The sequence below is a fragment of the Perca flavescens genome, chromosome 16, assembly GCF_004354835.1.
Source record: "Perca flavescens isolate YP-PL-M2 chromosome 16, PFLA_1.0, whole genome shotgun sequence".
NCBI classification, from domain to species: domain Eukaryota; kingdom Metazoa; phylum Chordata; class Actinopteri; order Perciformes; family Percidae; genus Perca; species Perca flavescens.
The window spans coordinates 9,630,860-9,653,417 of record NC_041346.1 but is presented as its reverse complement, the minus strand read 5'-3'; the positions used below and the strand labels follow the sequence as shown (position 1 = coordinate 9,653,417).

Below are 22,558 nucleotides of genomic sequence, written 5' to 3'. Positions count from 1 at the left end.
TACCTGTAGCTCGGTTAATGGCGGAGGCCGCTGTGAGATTTCCTTTTAAAAACACATCCTTCGCATGTTCCTTTCCGGGAAAACTTGTGCCTCAGTTGGCTCCGTGTGGACCTGCAGAAAGGTCACTGTGTGGCGAACTGAAAGCAGGCCTGGCCTGGAGCTTTTGTGGCGTTGCAAACTGCCTGAAATATGAGCGTTTTTTCTGTTTTTAAAAACCGCCCCGGCAACAGGTGATCATTTCACGTACAGGTAACAGTGAAGCGTCGAGGAACTCTGCTGCTCCAGAGTCCATCCTCTCTCTCCCCCCCCTCATTCCTCCTCCCATCCCTCCCCTCCCTCCTCTGGCTGCTCTTATCGGGTTGTGTTCAAAAGACTCATAAAAAACAAACAGAAAAAGACCACATTAAACTGAACACAGCCATGTTAAGCCCTTTCATGTTTAAGCCAGTGCAGATTTAATATAAGAGTTTGTTGGTGCAGGCAGAGGATAAAAAAGGCCATTTCTTTAGCCATTAATCCCCCCCACCCTCTCCCCCTCCCCCGATGGCACCCAGTTTAGTGGTAACCACAAGAGGGGGCCCTCTACCAGGTATAGGTGGCCAAACCAGGAAAAACAGTGTGTGTTGAACCTATGAGTCAGAATAAAAATGCATTACACACAGAGAATGATTCATTTTGTTACTTACAGAGTGAATCAGTGGCTTCTAATATTCTTCATAGATGAAAAATACCAAGGAAGTAAAGTGCTCCTAGTGTGACTTTTATACTGGTTTGAGGTGGTTGATGTTTGTGTGTGTGTGTTCTTGGCACAGTGACACAGTGTGTTTGGTACGGAGGCAATTTATTTATGATTCCTCACACAAAAAAAACCTTCAGTTTGTTTTTGTAAATTATGTCAAAAATTATGCAGGAGTGATTTTTTCCCCCCTCTCAGAACAGAAACAATTTGCTTCTCTTACTTTTTGTTCTATATTCAATTTAAACTTTTCTATAACTACATTTTTTTTTGTTGGGGTTTCTAATACCTCTCCTTGTCATACAGTACCGGTCAAAAGTTTGGACACGTTTCAACATTCAAGTAAATGAGAAGGAGTGTCCAAACCTTTGACTGGCACGTTATATCTTCTTTATGTAATGTGTAAGTATCAAAAATGAACAAGTCCTCCAAACCTTATGACGATACGGTTGTTTGCCAAGTAAATGGCTTAATTCACCATGTACTGTATCTTCATAGTCTGCCATCACTAAGGACTTTGCAGAGAATAAGCCTGACTGCAATCAAGAATCACAGCAACAAAACTTCTTCAGATTTCTACTTTATTTCATTTTTTTTTTTAATTAAGCAAATGTATGTAAAAATACATATTTCTTTTAGAATTAAAACCAATTGCATATATTGGCAAACAGCAATACTTCATACAGAAAGTTACACATTTCAGTCAAAAAATATAATAACTGTACTTCGACAAAGTAATCAATATTTGGATAGTTCTGCAAATATAATCCTTGAGGAGAAATATAGCCCCCCTGAGCTTTGCATGAAATCATATTGGCTGTGTAAGAAATTGCATACTAATGTACTGCCTACTGCATACTCAGTGTGTATACTGCATACTGCCTACTAAATGAGCGATTAAGTAAGACATTACCAACAGACTGTCCACACTGAGGAAATGGGCAAGCAAGCTAGGACTAATGTCAAACATGTGCAAAAACGTTGTAGCAAATTACCAAACGGGTGATATTTGGATAAACGGACCACATATTGGGAATCTAAAAAGGTTACTTTCTCACCTGAAGAGCAATGGGCAGTATGAGAAAGATACTGTGTTTTGTGAACGTCAAAAGCATGTAAACCTTTTCTTGTGGACCCCGAAAACACAAATAGGACGCTGAAAAAGGAGTACAATAGGACCCCTTTCAAACTTCATAAGGTGACAATATTAAGAGCTTTTAGCCTAGCTCAAAATCTCGGCCACTGCAGTCTAAAGACACGCAATGCATTGTGGGGCAGTTCAGTAAATGCACTAAGCTCACGTCTCATACTTCTCTAAATCGTGTTTAAGTAGTATACATCTGCGGACACAAAATACACACACACACACACACACACACACACACACACACACACACACACACACACACACACACACACACACACACACACACACACACACACACACACACACACACACACACACACACACTTTCACGTCATACTTAGTAAGAATAGTATGTTAGTAGGCGATTTCAAACACAGCCATAGGCTACAGTCACAAATAAATACAGTATTGGTTTAAGATGCACTATGAAACAGCTGTGCAAGGTTCTAGCAGTAGTCGGTTAAAGGCGTCCGTGTAGTCTCCAAAAATATGTCACCACTCATCCCAGGTTTGCAATCGTTTCTTGAATGAGCGACGTGTTGCTGCACTGTTGTAGGCAAAGCAACAGGTCCTCTACTCATTACAGCTGAATATATATATATAAAGGCTCTAATGTTCATCGAGCTTTTGTGTGGAGGATAATACCACACATAGCATTGAATAAACAACACAGAATCATAAAAAAAATAAATAAAATCAGCAAGACTTTAAAAGTCTCTCATGGCAGAACAGCGATAAAAGGTTCGCCTGATTTGCTACATGCATTCAGAAACTCAAAGTAAACAGCAGACACCAGTCTCAGGGTGCACAGTGTGGCAGGAGGAAGGGGATTCTCCACCAATCAGCAGCTTTCATTTGGGTCAGTCGTCGAAATCTGGGATGTCGTCGTAGGAGTAACCCCGGTAACCTTTTGCGGCGAAGTAGGCAATTCTCAAATGGTAAAATCCAGGAAGGAACACGAGTAGCCCTATGATGATGACAGGAATGGTGCGGTCTGGATGCTGAAAACATAAAAAAAAAAAAAAAAAAAAGAAGAGGAGGAAAGAAAGTTGGGGGTGAGAATCTGTGATATCAGGAGCTACAAGTAGACATTTCTCTGTATTAAGGGGTTTAAAAGCTTGGGAACCACTATTTACTCACAAACATATACATACTGGAATATTGTACTTGGTAATGAGGTGCTGGAAGAGGCATCACAGAGTCATCAGGCTTTAACGTGCTTGTCTCCGTCGCCCCCAGCATCAACACAAACATGCTGCGAATGGAAAGCGTGTGTGCAGGAGGCCCACAGACGTGATGACTTCATCTGTCTGAGATCTGGTTTCATGTAGATCATGAGTCATTCCACATACAGGGAAGCTAACCACAGACAGTCCTTACCAACGCCAAGTGAAGGGTTTCATTTCACCACCAGATGGCAGTCTTGTGCACCGAGTTACTGTAGTCCTCTCAATGCGCTTTTTTTTTTCTCCTTTTGTTTTTTTAAAGATGCAGTGCTGCATGAGCCATTGCAATGTCAATCATCTTGTTGCAGTTGTCAACATTTTAAAAGGTCCCATGACATGGTGCTCTTTGGATGCTTTTATATAGGCCTTAGTGGTCCCCTAATACTGTATCTGAAGTCTCTTTCCCGAAATTCATTACAGCCACTAGAGCCAGTCCCATAATGAGCTTTCCTTAGGATGTGCCATTTCTGGGTCTGTAGCTGTGGACCTTTTTCACAGCAGACATTTTGACTTGTAATAGTAGGAAAAGCCCAGCTGAAATTGATAACCTTAACGATGGCTCAGTTCCATCAAGTGTCCCAATAAGCTATTTCAGTGAGTCAGCATGCCCAATACCAGGGCCTCTCCTAAGTGGAATGCAGCCATCATTAATGGTTTTGAATACACCTGTGCTTTTCCTACTATGACATGTCAACATGTCAACATGTCTGCTGTGAAAAAAGTCTATTGAGGAGGAGAAAGGGGGGTGGGGGCAAGGTGGAGGGTGGGGGTTTGGCCTTGACCAACTGCCACTTTGCTCGTTTGAAAGCCATGATGTCTCTCTCTCTCTCATGGGTGGGCCAAATTCTCTGGGCGGGCAAAGCAGAGAAAGGGGAGGTAACCTTGCTCCTTATGACCTCATAAGGAGCAAGATTCCAGATCGGCCCATCTGAGCTTTCATTTTCTCAAAGGCAGAGCAGGATACCCAGGGCTCGGTTTACACCTATCACCATTTCTAGCCACTGGGGGACCATAGGCAGGCTGGGGGAACGCATATTAATGTTAAAAAACCTCATAAAGTGACATTTTCATGCCATGGGACCTTTAAACATTATGTTTGTACACTATCTACTGGGGTTATTGTGAGGTGGGTTTTAAAAAGGGACAATGCACCCAAATTACCACAACAAAAACAGGAGATGCGTTTTTTTTTGTAGTTTGAGAAAAACAAATCTTGACATAAGGTTCTCTTAGAATGCCAGGATCAGGCTACACACATTCAGCCCGATTCTGACCCGACGGACACGTCGCAGACAAACGTTCAAAGTCCTGCCCGACAATGAGGGACCGACCAACGTGTATCTTTACCTCTTGTAGTGCGACATAATCAAAGATCAGCAACCTGGGCGCCTGGTTAGCTCACCTGGTAGAGCGGGCGCCCATAAAGAGGTTTACCCCTCGACGTAGCGGCCGCAGGTTCTACTCCGATCTGCGGCCCTTTGCTGCACGTCATTCCCCCTCTCTCTGCCCTTTCAAGTCTAAGCTGTCCTATACAAATAAAGGCCTAAAATGCCAAAAAAAGATCTTAAAAAAAAGAAAAAAGATCAGTGATCTAATGTCTGGGACGCTTCAAGACCACGCCAAGTGTGACGTGTTCTATGACGTGTTCCTTGACAATGACCAATAGGAAGGCACACATATGTAAACATGGTGAAAAGGAGAGACGCTACTGCTGCTGGAGGAAAGATACACACAGTGCCCATATATAGGCTTTTTTCACGGCAAGGATCGCCCCGCTTCTCAGCATTGCTCGCTAGTGGGCTAGCTGCTAGCAGTTACCTGTTTCTCTCATTGACATATACATATATATACATATATATATATACATATATATATATATATATATATATATATATATATATATATATATATATATATATATATATATATATATATATATATATATATATATATATATATATACATATACATACACACACATACATATACATACATATATACACATACATACATATACATACATATATATACATATATACACACACACACACACATATATATATATATAATGGACCAATAGACCCTGTTGCTCTGGACGGAGACCAGTGAAGGATATTAGCACTTTTCCGGTGATCTCTTGCTTTACTGCGCAGCCTCCAACTGACAGAGACAACGTAAATGTGACGTGAGCAACGTGTCTGAAAGTTGTAAGGGTTAGGGTTAGGGTTATTACTAATTTCACTGCTATGCGACAGTAAGTCACTTGGTTATGACACAATCGTTAGCCTATTTTTACAAAAACGTCTGCTACAGAGCCATAACGTGAGGTACAAGATAATGGAGCCTTTTATACATTGTCGTGTTTCTTTATAAATAAACAACGGACAAATAGAGTCTTTAAACGCTTCAGATGTAAAGTTATTCGCAGTCAAGTAACGTAAAAAAAAAAAATGGCGGTCAGTGTAATGCTAACAGGAGGTGATACCTTTGTAGCAACAAAATGGCGTCATCGGAGGTTCGAGTTCTGAAGCGAAGCTTACCCCCTTGGTTTCTCTTCACTGTGACCACAGACAAGCAAAGAAAACAGGCTATACCCTCTTACAACCGCGATGGCTGCACCTGATTGGATGAACACTGCAGGTGGGGCTCCCGGATTTCAAAACAGACCTTGGTTGCAGATTTTTTGCAAAACGATCTCTTATTTTACAAAACAATAGTACACCGAAACGTGTTTCTGAAAACATTTTAAAGGTCTCATGACATGGTGCTCTTTGGATGCTTTTATATAGGCCTTAGTGGTCCCCTAATACTGTATCTGAAGTCTCTTTTATATAGGCCTTAGTGGTCCCCTAATACTGTATCTGAAGTCTCTTTTATATAGACCTTAGTGGTCCCCTAATACTGTATCTGAAGTCTCTTTTATATAGACCTTAGTGGTCCCCTAATACTGTATCTGAAGTCTCTTTTATATAGACCTTAGTGGTCCCCTAATACTGTATCTGAAGTCTCTTTTATATAGACCTTAGTGGTCCCCTAATACTGTATCTGAAGTCTCTTTCCCGAAATTCATTACAGCCACTAGAGCCAGTGCCACAATGAGCTTTCCTTAGGATGTGTCATTTCTGTGTCTGTAGCTATTGAGGAGGAGAGTGGGAGGGGCAAGGTGGAGGGTGGGGTTGTGGCCTTGACCAACTGCCACTTTTCTTGTTTGAAAGCCATGATGTCTCTCTCTCTCTCTCTCATGGGTGGGCCAAATTCTCTGGGCGGGCAAAGCAGAGAAAGGGGAGGTAACCTTGCTCCTTATGACCTCATAACAAGCAGATTCCAAAACGGCTCATCTGAGCTTTCCTTTTCTCAAAGGCAGAGCAGGATACCCAGGGCTCGGTTTACACCTATCGCCATTTCTAGCCACTGGGGGAACTCATATTAATGTTAAAAAACCTCATAAAGTGAAATTTTCATGCCATGGGACCTTTAAGTGAGTAATAAGCTATGCAGTTGCTGAATCTGTATCTATTTCAGATCGACAGCGGCCAGTTTAAATGATTTTCGTGAGTTTTTGAGAAGCTGCTGCTCCACCAAGGCGTCGACCTATGAACTTGCGCGTGATCTTCACGACAGCACGCGATAATCAGTGTGGGGGCTGGTCAGTGTCATGCTTGTAGTGTTGCCACTCTTCTGTCCAAGACACAGCAAGACTTTTTGGCAATTTGTCTGTCTAGTCCGACATAGTGACTGTCGTGAAAGACAAAAACTTGTGTAGTCTCATCCTGGCATTAGTGGAGTTTTTTTTACAGAGCTTTCAACCTCATCCAATGGTCTTCATCAGCCAATGGAGTATGCCCAGTTGTCATGGAGATGGCCCAGTTGTCATCACTAGACTGACGTTCCATAGACGACAACTGAGCAAACTCCATCCACTGATAAAGATTAGGGCTGTGTCAGAAATTGCATACTATGCACTACCATACTCAATATGTTTACTATCGTTCAAAATCCTTTTGTGTTTAAAAGTAAACAGCAGTATGTATCTTTTCTTGGACGCGCTGAGCTGTAATTACCAAGTCACCTCCTTGCCGGTTGGAGATGCGTAACCATGGTAACCCCAGCTCTACCAGCATAACAATGCTCAAATTACTGGAAAAGGTAAACAATTGGTCTAACAGTAGCAGGTGACATTCTCTGATATTTAATATTTAATTATGCAGAAATGTAACACACACACACACGCTAAAAATACAATTAAACAACTTTCAACCCAAAACTCCAACATACTGCTGCAATAGAACCTGACTGAATCCCACCTTTCCTTTATTCATTGGCTGAATCTTGTGTAATTTGTGGTATTAGATACGCTATTTCAACTGGGCGTGGGCTAATCGGCAAGTAGAGGGCACAAATACACGAATGCTGCCTTCATGTCAGATCAAATTTTCTGCAAATACAATCTGCAGGCTGGAAGAAAAAAAAAAAAAACATTCACATTAACCTCCTACTGATAATTACAAATGTAATATATGCAGGCCCAGTTATCTCCCACATGGAGTCATGATTTTAGGAAGCACAAACTACAGCAGGGGATCGACCAAAAGTTGGCACTCCGAGGCATAACATATCAAAATGATTAGTTTTGTTTAAACACACACAAAACCATTGTAGCCAGGAAAGGCAGTGCAGCAGAATACTGGCCTCAAGGCAATAAAATGTCAGGACAACAGTTAAATTACAGCTATTTAAAAAGCAGATTGACTGCAGCATGTTTTATTTACTGCATGAGTTGACATTTTGGAGGCTGTGTTGGCTCTCTAGATGTGTCAAAGCTAGGGCTGGGTATTACACCACAAGACTTTTCTGGTACTGACTGAAATGTTTTTCTTCCGGAAGAATAGCTGCTGCAATGCAGAAGCTAATGAGCAATTCTAATTAAACAAACAATACTGTCAAGTAACGAAAGCTGGCTTTCAATTACTTATTCTTTAATCAGATAGTTCCTGATTTAAATTACAAATGTTGCCGATGTGGCCGGGTTGGGTCAGTGGGTAGAACAGGCGCACATGTACTGAGAGGTTTATGCCTCGACGCAGAGGTCCAGGGTTCGAGTCTGACCTGTGACAATTTCCTGCATGTCTTCCCTCTCTCTCTCTCCCCTTTCTCACCTAGCTGTCCTGTCAAATTAAAAACCCCAAAAAATTATCTAAACAACAAAATTTTTTTGGGGGATTTTAGGATATTTCATTGAGTCAATTTACTCATACGGCTGCTTATCTTCAGACGACATTTAACATTTGATTTAACACTGACATTTAAGAAGAAAAGACATGGTAGGTATTGTATCGGCACTAGTATTAATACAAATGATAACCAATCTTGGTCAAAAGAGCATCAGCATCTGTAAACTGGAGGAAAACCTGTATCATTATCTTTTGTTATACAGTGCTAGCAAAAGAAAAAGTTTTTTTTTTTTTTTTAAATGAACACAGTCATCATGATAGCAAAAGCCAAAGAATGTAAGTGCCATGTTGTTATGTCACTTTCTTGCCTGGAGTTCGATGAGAAGATTGATATCACTCATAGACACGAGAGAGGTATCAATCTTCTCATCTAACGCTCAGCAAGAAAGCGAAGAAGCCTATTTTCCAACATGTCAAACTTATTCTTTGACATCAAGACACATCCGAGGTGAACTAACTTGATGAATCAAACTGCCTTCAGAGGTGTCTGGAGACACATTTTAGTTCACGTATAGGAGCGACACAAAAAGAGATGCATCTTCCAAGCAGGAATCACACTCCGAACAGAGAGGAGGCATGCAGCTCAGACAGAAACATTTTGGTCACAAATGGATTTCCAGGAGAACAAAGCTGACGGGGTATTTACTGTCCGTTTTAAGGAAGCCAAACATTATGGGAGAATGTGACACGCTTCAGAGTAAGCTCTTTGGCAATAGGAGAAGAAATTGTATTTAAGTTAATGTACTAAGTACTGGGGACACATTTCAACTAGTGTCCAACCATACTGACTCCAGACAACATCTGGACCTGACACCCATCTATGTATTTTGCCGTTGGAACAGATTTCATTGCATTAACTGACCAAACTCACCTCAACCTTTATGGTTCCAGACAGAAGAAGAGCCCCGAAGATGATCAGTAAGGAGCCAATCAAAAAGAGGAATATTGCCAGTGCAATCGCCTTGTATGGGACCTTTGGTGGGCTTTTCTTGAACTGTAAAGTGTTCAATTGTTGGACAAAAAACAAGACATTTAGACAGGACAAATGTATTCTTTCATCATTATGGTTAATAATAGCAGGTGGTTTAGCTTAGGTGCAGTGCTGCCTCAACATCAGGGCTGCAACTAACGATTACTTTCATAGTCGATTAATCGGACGATTATTTTTTCGATTAATCCACTAGTTCTTTGGTCGATACGGTTTCCCAAAGCCCAAGAACTAGATTATATTCACATTAAAGACGCTAGAATCAGAGATTCTTTTACTTTTTCATAAACAAATAACTCAAACCGATTAACCAGTTATCAAAATAGTTGGCAATTAATTTAATAGTTGACAACTGATCGATTAATCGATTAATCGTTGCAGCTCTAACATTCCACTTAAAAAAGGTACTTTATTACCGGCATAATAAATAATAGTAAGTAATTCAGTTCATATCAAAACAAAATTAGCCTGTGTTCATCCCTAAAACAGAAACAGAAAGTCTATCAGACTCGCAGATACTCATATCTCCTCTGGTTTAATCCCAGAAAGCGTTGGAACATTTCCAGGAAGTCATTCATTGGGCTTTATCTCTAATTAATTGCCTGTGGTAGGAAACATTTTCCTAATTACCAAGCTCCTGAACAACCCGTAGAGCAGCATGAGGCATTGGTGACAGGTCTGTAGAGAAATAAAGCAAGCCTCTCACCTGCAAGTCTATGTAACCGTCGTCATCAGCAGCCAGCCGAGAGTACCTGACTTTGTTGTTGGAGATTCCAGCACCTAACATGTTGCTTCTAATTGCCTGCATTAGAAGCTGTCTGAAAAGAGAGACACAGAGAGTTAATTAGTTATAATATCTACACAGTAATCTTTAATTCAGTCCTGTACTCTTAAACAATAAATAGTTTGACAGGTTAAGCTATAGTGACCCCGGTATAAACAGTATGTCAAAATCTAAATGATGGTAGACAACTTATATTACCTCACAACCCTGCTTATATCAGTTTTTTTTACTACGGTACACCTTGAGACTGAGAGGTTAGTGAGAGTTTAATTTCCACAGGGTCACTTTTGCTTGAAAATGTAAAAACACTGAACTAGGGCTGCACGATATGACCTAAAATCTAAATCACGATTAATTGCACATTTCACCTCGATAATGATAAATTAACAATAATTAATCACGTTGTTCTAAAATCATCTTTTCTGAAGCCAAAATGTTTCCAGACGACAGACACTGCGTTTTTTTTGGGGGAGGGGGGGACACAAGTTGCTCAGTTTACTTGGACAGTGTTTGAGTTATCCTCCATGCGGCTGACTGGTCTGGACGAAGTCACGTGACTACACACGCGGTAGAATGTTTTTAAGGAGAAAGTAGGCCGAGCAAAAGGAAGAAATTATCGTCATGGGAAAAACACGTCAATAACAACTTCAGAATTTCGACGTCCAGCCCTACACTTAACCGCCCTTTTCATTCAGGGTCTGACACAAGTTTCCAGCATTCGCTTTCACTGTTAAGAGAAGGCCAAGGTCACCGACTGTCTCCGTTTCAAGCGGTAATTACTCAAATGAAATGTTTGCAGCACACTGTCTAAGAACTTAGAGGTGAACTTTTGATCTGTTTTTCACACAAAACTTGTTTTTCTACAAAACCTGCCTAGAACTGGGACTGAATGACTACTATTTCTAGCATTTATTGCACACATGCCAGTCAATAGTTAATAAGGACAATTTACTCATGGATGTAACAGATTATCACTTTGTCATCTGATGTGGCATCCACACACAAAAAGAGAAAGAAAAACATCAAAATACCACAACACTGATCTGCCCCAGAGGGACTCGGAGAAGTGTGACTACACATGTGGTCTGATCTTCCTCAAAGCCTAAGTTTTGTTTATGTTGGAGAATTGAGCTCTGCGCACACTTGCACTTGAGCCCCCCCCCCCCCCCCCACGGGAGACTAAATCCACGAATAAAAACTGTTGTTCCCGCTTGAACAAAGTATGTAGGTGCTTTTAGAAACATTCGGTTATTTGGCTGGCAGCTGTCACTTCAACTCACCACAGAGCCTCTCTGATGGGGAAAGCTCCAGGTTATACATGAAGTGAAGTTAAAGCACGTACTGCCAAAAGGGAATACTGTGGATTTAGCACCAAAAACAAAAATAAAAAGGAGGAAAGTGTTGACGAGAGCATTTCAGGATTATTTGAGAAAAAAAACATTCTCAGCTTTGAAAGAAAACTAAAAACTACAAATATGTGGGTGAATATTCATTAGTGTTCATCTGGATTGGTTTCAGAGGGAGAGACGGAACCTTTTGTTCAAACACTTATTTTTTCAAAAGAGCGTTTTGCTGAAGAGCGGCATTCTTCCAAAGGATATTGCCTAATTAGTTGTTGTTGATGGTGGCGGAGAAGCGCTGTCGAACAAGTTGCTCCAAAAACTCCCATAGGTGTTCTGCTTAATGTGTGCTGCTGCTACAGACCTGGATGTCCTCACCGACATTGTGACATTGTACATCAGATTTTGGGAGGACGACATGCAGACGGTTTTAGTCAGCACATAAAACAACAATAACCCTGGGTTACAGCAACACTCAGGCAGCTCCATTACGCCATGGAGGAGGCCCAGAGAAGTGGGGACAGGATCCTCTACAACCAAGCCAGAAACCCACTAACAAAAAGGAGAACAGAATAGCAAAGAGGAAAACCTAAAAAAAAAACTGTTTTCCGGTCAACAACCCTGCGTCATGCTCCATTCAGACGGGAAATGTAGTACAAGTAGACTTTATATTTCACAATTACTGTTTCCCGTCAGATCATTTATAGACCTCAACGTTTCCGAACGCACTTGAAGGCAGCTTTATTTCACAGGAAAGAGAGAAAGCAAGGAGACGAGCTTGTGTTTTTTTTTTTACCCCCATAGTATTTAAAACATTCTTGTGGCAGCAATAAAGGCAGTGATGTTTCCGGTTTACTGTACGGGATTCTCACAGCACCTCAAACCATAGCTCAAAACATACGACAAGTCTGATCCCCGGTTACATGATTGGCCGCCGCAGCGTGACGTGGGGTTTCTCCAAAAGTTGAGTCGGTCTCAACTTTTTGTCGCAGGCACGCTGCGGTTTTTTTGCGTGTCCCCCGTGCGGCGACCCCGGTCACAGCCTATGCACTAGCCCCATTGAAAATGCAGACTGATCTCATGAATTGGCGTATGTATGTCACGCCAATTTGTATTCCGTTTTTGCGTGTTATCAAGACGCATAATCGCACTTTTTGCGTGTATATCAACGCAAATCGGCCACCATTGACCTACATTGTGAGTCAATTTCCTCCGTAGCGAGTAGTATAAAGGAACGGTGGATTGAGTAAATTGCGTGTGGCCATTTTTCGGCCGTTTTTTTTTACTTTTTTTTTTTTTTAATAAGCCTTACCCAATGTTTCTTTCCTAAACCCAACCATTTATTGTTGTCCTAGGCGTGTTTTTGTCGTTATTTTCCGTGTTTTTGTCACTGTTTTGTTACTAAAGCCTTTCCCTGTGTTCTTTTCCTAAACCCAACCATTCATTTTTTTATTTTTTATTTTTTTAACAGGCGTGTGACGTTCTCGCGATAGTACGTCGCGTTCTCGCGATAACACGCAACGTGGTGAGGCCACGTGGTGGGTATGTTTACATCAGCTGTATACAGCGTAGGCATACACGTGGATAGCTGAAAATGCGTACAATAACACGCCATTTGGCTTTATGAAAGTGGCGTGTATATTTACGCAAAGTCATGATGCCATGTTGGAAAATGAATGGAAAGACCTTTGTGTTTTTGCTGGACCGGACGACGTAGTCTGTGTGAATGGCCTGCAGGACCAACTACAGGGGACACTGAGAAGCATCAATTGCCCGTCGCTGCAGGTTTGATAAGCCCGCATTCGCACAACCAACTGCACCCAGTGTTCAAAAATGAACACCATTTACCAGTCAAATGCTGGTAAAATATGCAAGTGGCTGGTATATTTGCTTCACTCACCAGCCAAAAAAACAATGGTAATCTATTGAGTGGCTGGTAATCTTTGAACATTCACTAGCCATTTGGCTGGTAGACAAAATGTCAATTTTGAACCCTGACCGCCCCCCAGGATCTGTGAAGAGAATCTGCGTCAGCTCTTTCAGAGGCAGAAGATCAAGAAGGCACCAGGCCTTCTTGATCTTCTTGTCACCCTCCTGTCTGAAAGTCTGTGCTGACCCACTGGCCCCTATCTCCACACAGATCTCCCAACAGATCACTGGAGCTGTGTGAAGTCCCCTCCCGCTGGAAAGGCTCCACTATCATCCCGGAAAGCTTCCTCTACAGGATAAGATGACAGGTCAGTGAATGATGCAGTCAACATGGGACTTCACTACATCCTACATCATAGATCTGGGTGATATAGAGAAAATCAAATATTGCGATATGATGATCAAATACATCCATGTTGATATTGCGGCGATATTGTTGGGTCGACTACTGGTGCTTCCACAAAATATTTACACAACATTTTTGATAAATAATCATAAATAATGTGCATGTAATGACTAGGTGGGTAAAGAAAAATAATAAAATAGCTAGAACAGTTTGGTAAGTTCAGAAAATTACATCACTTTACTGTAATGTAGCCTTTAAAACCAGGAAAGGACAACACAATATATTTTGCGATATTACGATATCCAAAATGTAAGACGTTATCTAGCCTTATATTTTGATATCGATATAATATCGATATTTATTGGCCAGTCCTACTACAACATAAAAGGGACTAGAGCCCGACCGATTAAGGATTTTTAAGGCTGATACGGATACAAATATTTGAGGATTTAAAAATCCGATGGCCGAGATATAGATATAGATATATATATCCAGAAATGCGTAACTTAAAAGGTATGGTGGAGGACTTTCCTTTTCCGGGTGGATCATCAAGACTATTGGTCCTCCTGGTTGTCAATCATTCTGGTGATCTGTTTACGTAAGGCCGTCGTACGTGCGCATCCCTAGCTTTCAGGAGGTGTATATGTGTTGTGAGCTTGAGCTACAGTTTCAGCCATTCATTGAAGCATTGAAGCTTTTGGGAGAATATTTCACACGCTGGCGTGCGCTAAAAGCACAGGTTGGGCTTCCCACTGATGCCTCAGTCGTGAAGTTTCTACTCCACAGGTAAAGTTTGGCATGCTATTTGGAGAAATCCATTTAAAATCACTGCTAGTAAAAGTTGATGTAAGCTATGATTAGCACCGCTAAGTCACGCACCGCGCACACACGGTAAACATCTCAATTTGTTTGTATGAGCCATGCCGACAGCAACTTGTAAACAGTGCACTCTCATGCACACTTTTAATAGGCGTTCTCTCTTGGGAGCAGGCTGAGTGTTGCGCATGTGCATTATTTGAAAAAGTACAGAGGGCGGTTCTTTTCTAAAATTTGGGAAAATCCTCCACAATACCTTTAAGATATGAAATTTAGTGTGTTTCCAACAGGGACGTTGTAGAGTGCCCTCTGGTGGACGAACTATACAATGCCAACAACTCATAACATGGTTAAAGGGTGTTTCATCGGTTTTTATTTAATTTTTTTAATATTCAATTATAAGAAATCATTTGTTATTATAAATGATTCTGATGAATGAATATTAAAAAAAAAAAAAAACGGCCATTATAAATGCCGATACTGATAGTTTGGAAAATGCCTAATATAATAATGATATATGGATCGGGGTCTACAAGGGACATATGTGAGGGTCCTGTTTGTGGACTTCAGCTTGGCATTCAACACCATCATCCCAGAAGTCCTCCGCTCCAAACTCACCATCTCCCAGGACCTAATGTAGGCACCCAACAGAAAAGCAGCAACAACACCAGCAGAGAAAAAGGACCAGCAGAGGATGATGTACTTCCTGCACAAGCTCAGGAAGTTAAACATGCCGATACAATTTTACACTGCAATTATTCAGCATCTTCCCTGCACATCCATCCCTGGAGGACATCTCCAGCTCTTAGTGTCTCAGCAGGGCAAGGCATATAATTAAAGACTCTTCCCACCCCAGTCAGCACCTGTTCAACCTCCTGCCCTCTGGCAGGCGGTACAGGTGCATAAAGTGCCGGACAGACAGACTCAAAAAATATTTTCTTCTCCTGGGCCATCAGAACTCTTAATTTCTGCAAATAACCACAACTTACAACATGGAAAATCTTTAAAAATCTTTTAAATATGAAATGCACTTCCTATTTTATCTCATCACTGCCCCCCTGTCATGTGCAATTCTTATTTATTTATCTATTTATTTTAAATCCTATGCCCTGAATGTATGTGATGGCTTGTTGTTTGTCTTTCACAGAACAGAAGAGCTCTCCAAATTGTGTTGTATGTTACCATATACAATGACAATAAAGGCTATCTTATCACTTTCTGGTTTGGTTCAGCCACCAAAATGGACAGGGACGGACTGCAGAAAAAAACTCATTGGTACCAAACTGCCCCTCATTCAGGACTTGTACTCCTTCACACCCTGGACACAACCTGATCCAACTTCCGTCTGGTAGGTGCTACAGATCACTGTACACCAAAACTACCGGACACAGGGCTGTACTAACTGAGTCCCGACTCGGACTCGAGCCACTTTTCTGTTGTCTCGGACTTGTCTTGGACTCGTTGGTATTTGGACTCAGCCAAATATTCTAGTTGGTCTCGACCCAATCCAGCACTATATGCTTTTTTCTAAAGTAACTTCCTCCTTTAAAACAAAACCATTGATGAAACACGCTCGTTCAGAAAACAGATTTAGTTCAATTCCAAATCCACCTAGAACAGGCATCGAGATTGGTGGCCTGGTATACACCTGGCTGCTAGTGGTGCACGATATATCGGCCGCCGATATAATATCGGCCGATATGGTCATTTTTTTACACATGGTTATCGTTCTGATGTCAAAATAGGGCCGATGAATAGGGCCGATGTGAATCATTCCTGTGTATTTGACGTGTGTGTAGGCTCAGATGTGAGTGTGTGAGAATTTAGATCTAAATCTGACTTGTGGAGGGCAGTATAGGCGCTTAACAGCGTCTATACGGCTGAAATCAGAAGAAGAAGAAGAAGAAGAAGAAGAAGAAGAAGAAGAAGAAAGTGTGGGGGCGGGGATGTTGGTTTTTGCTTTTGCAGACGGAATCTGCGGCGAAGTGGGACACTGGAAACTTTAGTAGACCACCGGCTCTCGGTGGGCGGGGGAGAGATGAATGTTCGGAAATAAGAGGTTGCTGCGGCCCGCCGTACAGGTTAGTTTGACCAGCGGCGGCCGGAGCGGGCAGCAGCAGCTAGATCATGGGGGGACATTCTCAGCGGTGAAACGCAAACGGGGGCTGGAGTATAGCTAACCTAGCTAGGTGGAAAGCTAACGCTTCCATCAATCCTGGTTGCAAGTGTCTGCTCATTAGACAACAAACTGGAGTACATCCAACTTAAACGAAACTCCCATTGCGAGTTCAGAGACTGCTGTGTTTTTCTTGTTGTGGAAACATGTCGCCGGGTAAGAGTGGAGATTTTGTTAACACGGACTTGTGCAGAAATTAGCTGCTTGTATCCAACTAAATGCTAACTGCTGGGGAAGTTTGTGACCAGTAAATGCCGACCATTCTAAATTTCACGCACATTTACAACTGTGTTTATAATCTGCTACATTTATCTATTACACACACACGTAAAGTTCAGCTAATGCATACTAGCATTAGCGCTTGGTTGACTGTAAACACCTGTTTTGTATGTCGTTTTTATATATTTTAAATGTGTAACCATTACAGCCACGGTGAAATGTTGTTTCGTGTATATGGTTGAAATGACAATAAAACACATTTGGGTTGAGTTGAGGTTGAATGCTGCCTCGCTGTCGGTCTGTAGGTAGGCGTGGCTTGGGAGTAGAGTCTAAGCAGCGAAGCAAGTGCATTCTGGGATTTGGTGTCTTTCATCCATATGAGCCGAAAACACATTTTCTGGCTTATCTCGGCCTAGAAGGCACCAATTTCTATAATTTCAAGGGTTAGGCCTAACCTTTAAGTACTTGGCAGTTACTGTACTTCCAGTTCAGACTGCAAAAGCCAGTGTCTGTTCAGTCCAGTTTGTTCTGGCTCCATTTTCACATTTTACCTCTTTCAATACTTTTGGCTTTGGCCATTTAAGGCCTACTACTGTACTTTAAAGTTTTGAACTGTTGTACAATGTTCACAGAATACAGTGACTTGGTCTCAAGTGAGTTAGATGTTTATTGTGAATACTCAGGGTTGGCTTATTCATAGTGTGAATTCAGGACACACTTCCTTTTAAAAATTTATTTTTATATAAATATTTATTTTTTCTTCTGAAAATCTGATGACAGTCATATTTTGCACACAGGTAAAGGTGCCCAATATCAGGGATTTCTGAAAATAAATCACAAAAGTAAAAAAAAAATCGTTTTGGAAAATAGTTCCTTATTTGATTATCATAAAAAATGTGTTCTATACAGAGATATCGACATCGGTAAATATTGGTATCGGCCATAACAGCAATATTAATATCGGTTATCGGTATCTGCCACAATTTTCCCATCGGTGCATCACTACTGGCTGCGTCATATACCTCAATCTTCAAGTATCAATTGTTTTCATTTTGAACATAGACACAATGTCTTTGTACTATGAATTCTTCAGGACGAGTAATAAATTCAAGAAAGGGAATATGGCCTAATTTGATCCTACAGAGTGTTACTCTGCACTTGCTTTTTGATTATAACAATTAATAAAGCAACATTTTCATATTTTCAATAGAAGATATACTGTCTCTTACATCAAATAAATTATAAACTAACAGGTGATTGAGTTTTTTTTCTGTCTCAGTATTGACTGTCTCATTTGGACTCGGTCTTGACTTGGATTTGAACCTCCTTGGACCTGGTCTTGGACTTGGACTCGACAAAGGTGGACTTGACTACAGCCCTGACCAGACCCAAAGGGTTTCTTTCCACAGCCGTCACTACAACGAACACTTAATTAACAACAGTAACATAGTGTCCGAAATAATCCCATTGCCTATAACCTTTTAACCTTAATCCCTGTGCAATAACCTTGTTACCTTACAACATCCACTGTACCTGTAAACTCTATATTTAATTTGATAGTTTAAATACACTGTTTTAACATGTAAAGGTCATCACTGTCAGACATAAATCTGAGCATGCTGTATACACTGCATTGTCATATCTACCTACCTCATAAATATAAAGCAACATGTGACATTAATCATTCCATATTTATTCCAGCACCCTTTAATGTCGTTAAATGTAACAGGTTTTCAAATGATGAATACACAATGCAGGAGTTTAGTATTTTTACACCAAAACTATACCCTTGAAACTGCATTTTTAGACCATAATGAATATATTTATAAATATATATAAAATATTTACCACTTAATAAAACAACAAGGAGGGGGAAGATATTCCAAACTTCGTAGGGGAAGGGATATTTGGATTTATGACGCAGTATCATTAACTTTACGGTCATATGCGCAGCATCTAAAATCCTGCCTAGCCTGGTTCAGTTAAAACGGATTACTGCATGATTATATGGTAGTTTTTATACTTATGTCACTTAAACATTTTAGTTCACTGTATTCTTTGTGAATGACGTGTCATTTATTAGCATGTAGCTATGTGCCAGGGTGTTATTCTAGTTCAATTAGCTATAACGGTAACGTTACATGAATTCTGTACTTTATATTTCCTGCAACTGTGCCATGTCTTACAGTGTCGTCACCTAGCTAACTAAGTCGTATGCTATCAAACTATTAACAAAAAAAAAGTAAACAAAGTTTAAATTCACAAACCTCTACTTGTCTAGCTAGCTAGGTACCCTAACTCCCTAGCTAACATGCAGGGATTTAAATCCCTGCATGTTACATGGCTATTTAACGTTACTGTCCATAATATACAAGTCGCTTCTGTGCATTAATAACATTATAGCTGAGGCTTTTGTCAGCAAACACGTAAAAATGAAGATGATCCAGCTGCTGAGGGTACTGCTTAGTTAACCTGCCTTGGTTGTTTATGTCTAATTACCACTCATAAATTACCTAATTAGCTGGAGCGTTAGCTTCTTAGAAGTTTCGCTATCAAAAGCTAGCTAACGTAGCCTGACATACGCTTGGTTTTAAACCGGTTTCTTCTCCTCGTTCCTCTCTTACCTTTACTTGAGGTATAATTAACACCGTCAATGTTATCTTGCGCAGACCGCTCCTCTACGGTACCACATCTGTTGTTTTCATTGATGGAAATCTAATCTACGTCAACTTCCTTATTTTCGAAAATTGCGCATGCGCACAAACATCTTATCCTGTTGCTTGTCTTGTTCACAGTTCACAGGCTTCATGTCTAAATTGTCAATCCATATATTGGCTTTTTAAAGTAAACTAATGATCCAATCATACAGGGTAAACATATTTAAAATGTCACCTCATTAAGAGTACAGAGGTTGTATCAGCAGAATAGACTCATTCACTACTATATTATTGGTTTATTATTATTATTATTGGGTTATTATTGTTAGTGATAATGAAAGTCATTTATTGTTGTACCAGGTCGAATTGGGACTAATTTGAATGAATTTCTACACTGTTAACGGCAGTTTAATCTAAAACAGATAGATCCTGTCCTTGATTGCTATTGGCTGAGCCGCATTCAAAGTCGTTGTAAAATACTGTTTTCAAATTCTTTATGCAGCCTTACATGAAATTATACAAGTAAAAATTCACATAAAATTGAAACAGTTGGGTAAAGTACCTCAAACCCTTATTTAATTACAGTAATTGAGTAAATATAGGCTACTTTGTTACATTCTACCAACAAATTGTGATTAGTTGGTTATCAAATACTTTATTCCAAAACTACAAGAATACCGCAGAGAGAAGTAGCCTACCTGTTGCAACACTGTTACATCAATAAAATAGCCAGATAACTGTAACAACTGTGAGATATGTCTTTTATCCTATATACCAGGGGTGTCAAACTCATTTTCACTATGGGGCCACACTGGAAAAAGAGAATCACACCAAGGGCCAGACATGTAGAGTTTATTGACGTGCTTTTGTTACTATATCTCACTTCTTCTTTTTTTTTTAAACATAATGGTAGCTTTTTTCCTCATTTTTGTTGTTTTTGTTCTGACTTTTTTGTGGCTTTCTCAGACATTTTTCACCTTTTTGTAAATTTGTTGCTTTTCCGACATTTTTGTACGCTTTTTGTCGCATTTTTGTTGACATGAAGCCCTACAAAAGTCATCAAAAGAGTTCCTTAGCAATCATAGAATTTAGCAAATCAAGCAAAACAATGATAATTTTTTTTTAACAACAACCTGTTTCTCAGCCTGAAAATGAAAACTCTCTGCTTCTGGGGGAATCTCTAAGTCTCAGAGTCGGCAAATCTGCCATATGTCTGCTTTGAATGTCACGTAATTGCAGCACATTCCTGTGTTTTTGGCTTGGCGCAAAACTAGATGGGCCAAAATTGATTGTGAACCCAAATTGATATACGGGCCGGTTCTAAATCTGCAAGGGGCTGGATTTGGCCCGCGGGCCTTGAGTTTGACACATGTGCTATAGACATTTGTACACAATGCCTTTTTCTATATCCTTACCTTGAATGTTCCTGAATGTGTTGAGAAAGCAGCATTGTCTTCTTCACCCGTTCTGCAGTCTATTACGGAACATCGACAGAGATGAGCATTTTCAGCAAACCCTTTTTTTTTTTCCAAGACCCTTATCATAAACTGAAGTGTTGCATGATGTCCTAGCTTGCTGTGTGCGTTTGTCTTCAATGTATGTAAGGTCACAACGATTTCAAATCAAACAAAGGTAACTGAAGAATAAGCATCTTCACCCTCTACTCTAAATTCCAGGCATGCAGTCCTCAAAAAAACTTCATCCTTGGGTTTGTCAATGCTATTTTCTTTCCGTTCCACTCTTCTTTATTTGTACCTATACTTTTACTTTCAACTCTATTCCTCTCTGTAATCACATTCCAGGCTATTTGCCGATTGGCTCTGCAGCTGTGTGGTGGTTCGGGGGAAATGGATGGCACCGTACTTCCAGGAAAACATCACTTTGAGCTATTCATAAAGTGTATTGCCTGCCATGACGGTCAGACAAATTATTAGTGTTAAACCGATATGGAAATTTGAAAGCTGATACTATCACTGTTTTTTTTGTTAAGAAGTTGCAAAGAGCTGTGATTCTCCAGAAGTATTCCCAGCAGATTTATCTTCTTTGTACTGTGAGAACTCAATTTGTGCAAAAGAAAGGACGACTCTCTCGTCAAACCCACGCAAACTGTTTTAAGCTCTGTGATAGAAAACGCGTCATGGAAACATACATCATCTTGTAGTAAGCCACTTCCCGCCCCTGATAAGTGCATGCAGTGAATGTGCATCAGTACAGAGGTATCATTATTTTGGGATTTTTTACCATGTTATCATGGTGTCCGCAACGACAAGCAACAATCTCCACTTGAAATTTGTTCCTTGTTAGTGGAAGTGTCAGCTGAGAGTCCATCAGCTTTGTTACGGTCATTTAGATTTAATAATGCTGTAAACATTTATCTATCAGATTTGGAGTTTGCAGTATGTTCCACTCAAATGATATTAAGTGAGGAAAATTATTACTAATGGTTGCTTCACTGCAGTTTTTGCAGACTATCAACTGCTTTAGCCACCCCCCTCCAGGCAGCATTTCTTCTTCTATAGTGGGAGTAAACATCAGCTAGGAAGAGGAGGAGAGTTCACACAGTTCAGGAAATCCTGATACAAAACAAAAAAAAGATAAAATAAATAATTTATCTTTCACAGACTAGCCATCAAGCTGCATCACAGACATACGGTACTGTACAGCGTCTTAGTCCCTTGTTGTGTATAAAATAAATGTGATTTAGATCTGTTCTTCCTTGGCCTATGCTACACCCTTCCACAATGTTTTCATGGAAATTGGGCTAATAATCCTGCTGACAGACAATCAAACCGAAACCAAAGACATAACTTCCTTGGCGGAGGTAATAAGGTGACACCTTTAATAATAATCATTTTGGAAATAAGGACATATTGCATGCCACAATCTGCTTTATGAAAATCCAAAATATATTGTAGCACTTTTAATCAGAGTGAACATCTTTTTTCTACATGGACACATCCAAA

At 40.4% G+C, this 22,558-nt stretch overlaps 2 protein-coding genes across 2 annotated transcripts in view; both read right to left on the bottom strand.

Annotated features, from left to right (window-relative positions):
• igsf9a (immunoglobulin superfamily, member 9a) overlaps window positions 1-248 on the bottom strand; it is a 77,280-nt gene extending 77,032 nt beyond the window's left edge. Inside the window, exon 1 of the mRNA XM_028601592.1 lies at window positions 4-248. The gene's annotated coding sequence lies outside the window, so the exon portion shown is untranslated. The remainder of the gene's footprint in view (window positions 1-3) is intronic.
• Window positions 249-2,146: 1,898 nt separating this feature from the next.
• tmem230a (transmembrane protein 230a) lies at window positions 2,147-19,676 on the bottom strand. The gene is made up of 4 exons (XM_028602564.1): window positions 19,563-19,676; window positions 10,035-10,146; window positions 9,212-9,334; window positions 2,147-2,884 (listed from the first exon to the last, which is right to left on the bottom strand). The coding sequence occupies exons 2-4, from the start codon at window positions 10,134-10,136 to the stop codon at window positions 2,744-2,746; spliced, it is 366 nt and encodes a 121-aa protein (XP_028458365.1). The 5' UTR covers window positions 10,137-10,146; window positions 19,563-19,676; the 3' UTR covers window positions 2,147-2,743.
• Between the last annotated feature and the right edge of the window lie 2,882 nt (window positions 19,677-22,558).

What these genes read in the sequence shown, in the direction of transcription:
- tmem230a (XM_028602564.1), bottom strand. Translation starts at nt 10,136, where the DNA reads ATGCAGGCAATTAGAAGCAACATGTTAGGTGCTGGAATCTCCAACAAC. An exon ending in ACGGTTACATAGACTTGCAG is followed by an intron (nt 9,335 to 10,034) that starts GTGAGAGGCTTG and finishes AACACTTTACAG; the next exon opens with TTCAAGAAAAGCCCACCAAA. An exon ending in CTGGAACCATAAAGGTTGAG is followed by an intron (nt 2,885 to 9,211) that starts GTGAGTTTGGTC and finishes TTATGTTTTCAG; the next exon opens with CATCCAGACCGCACCATTCC.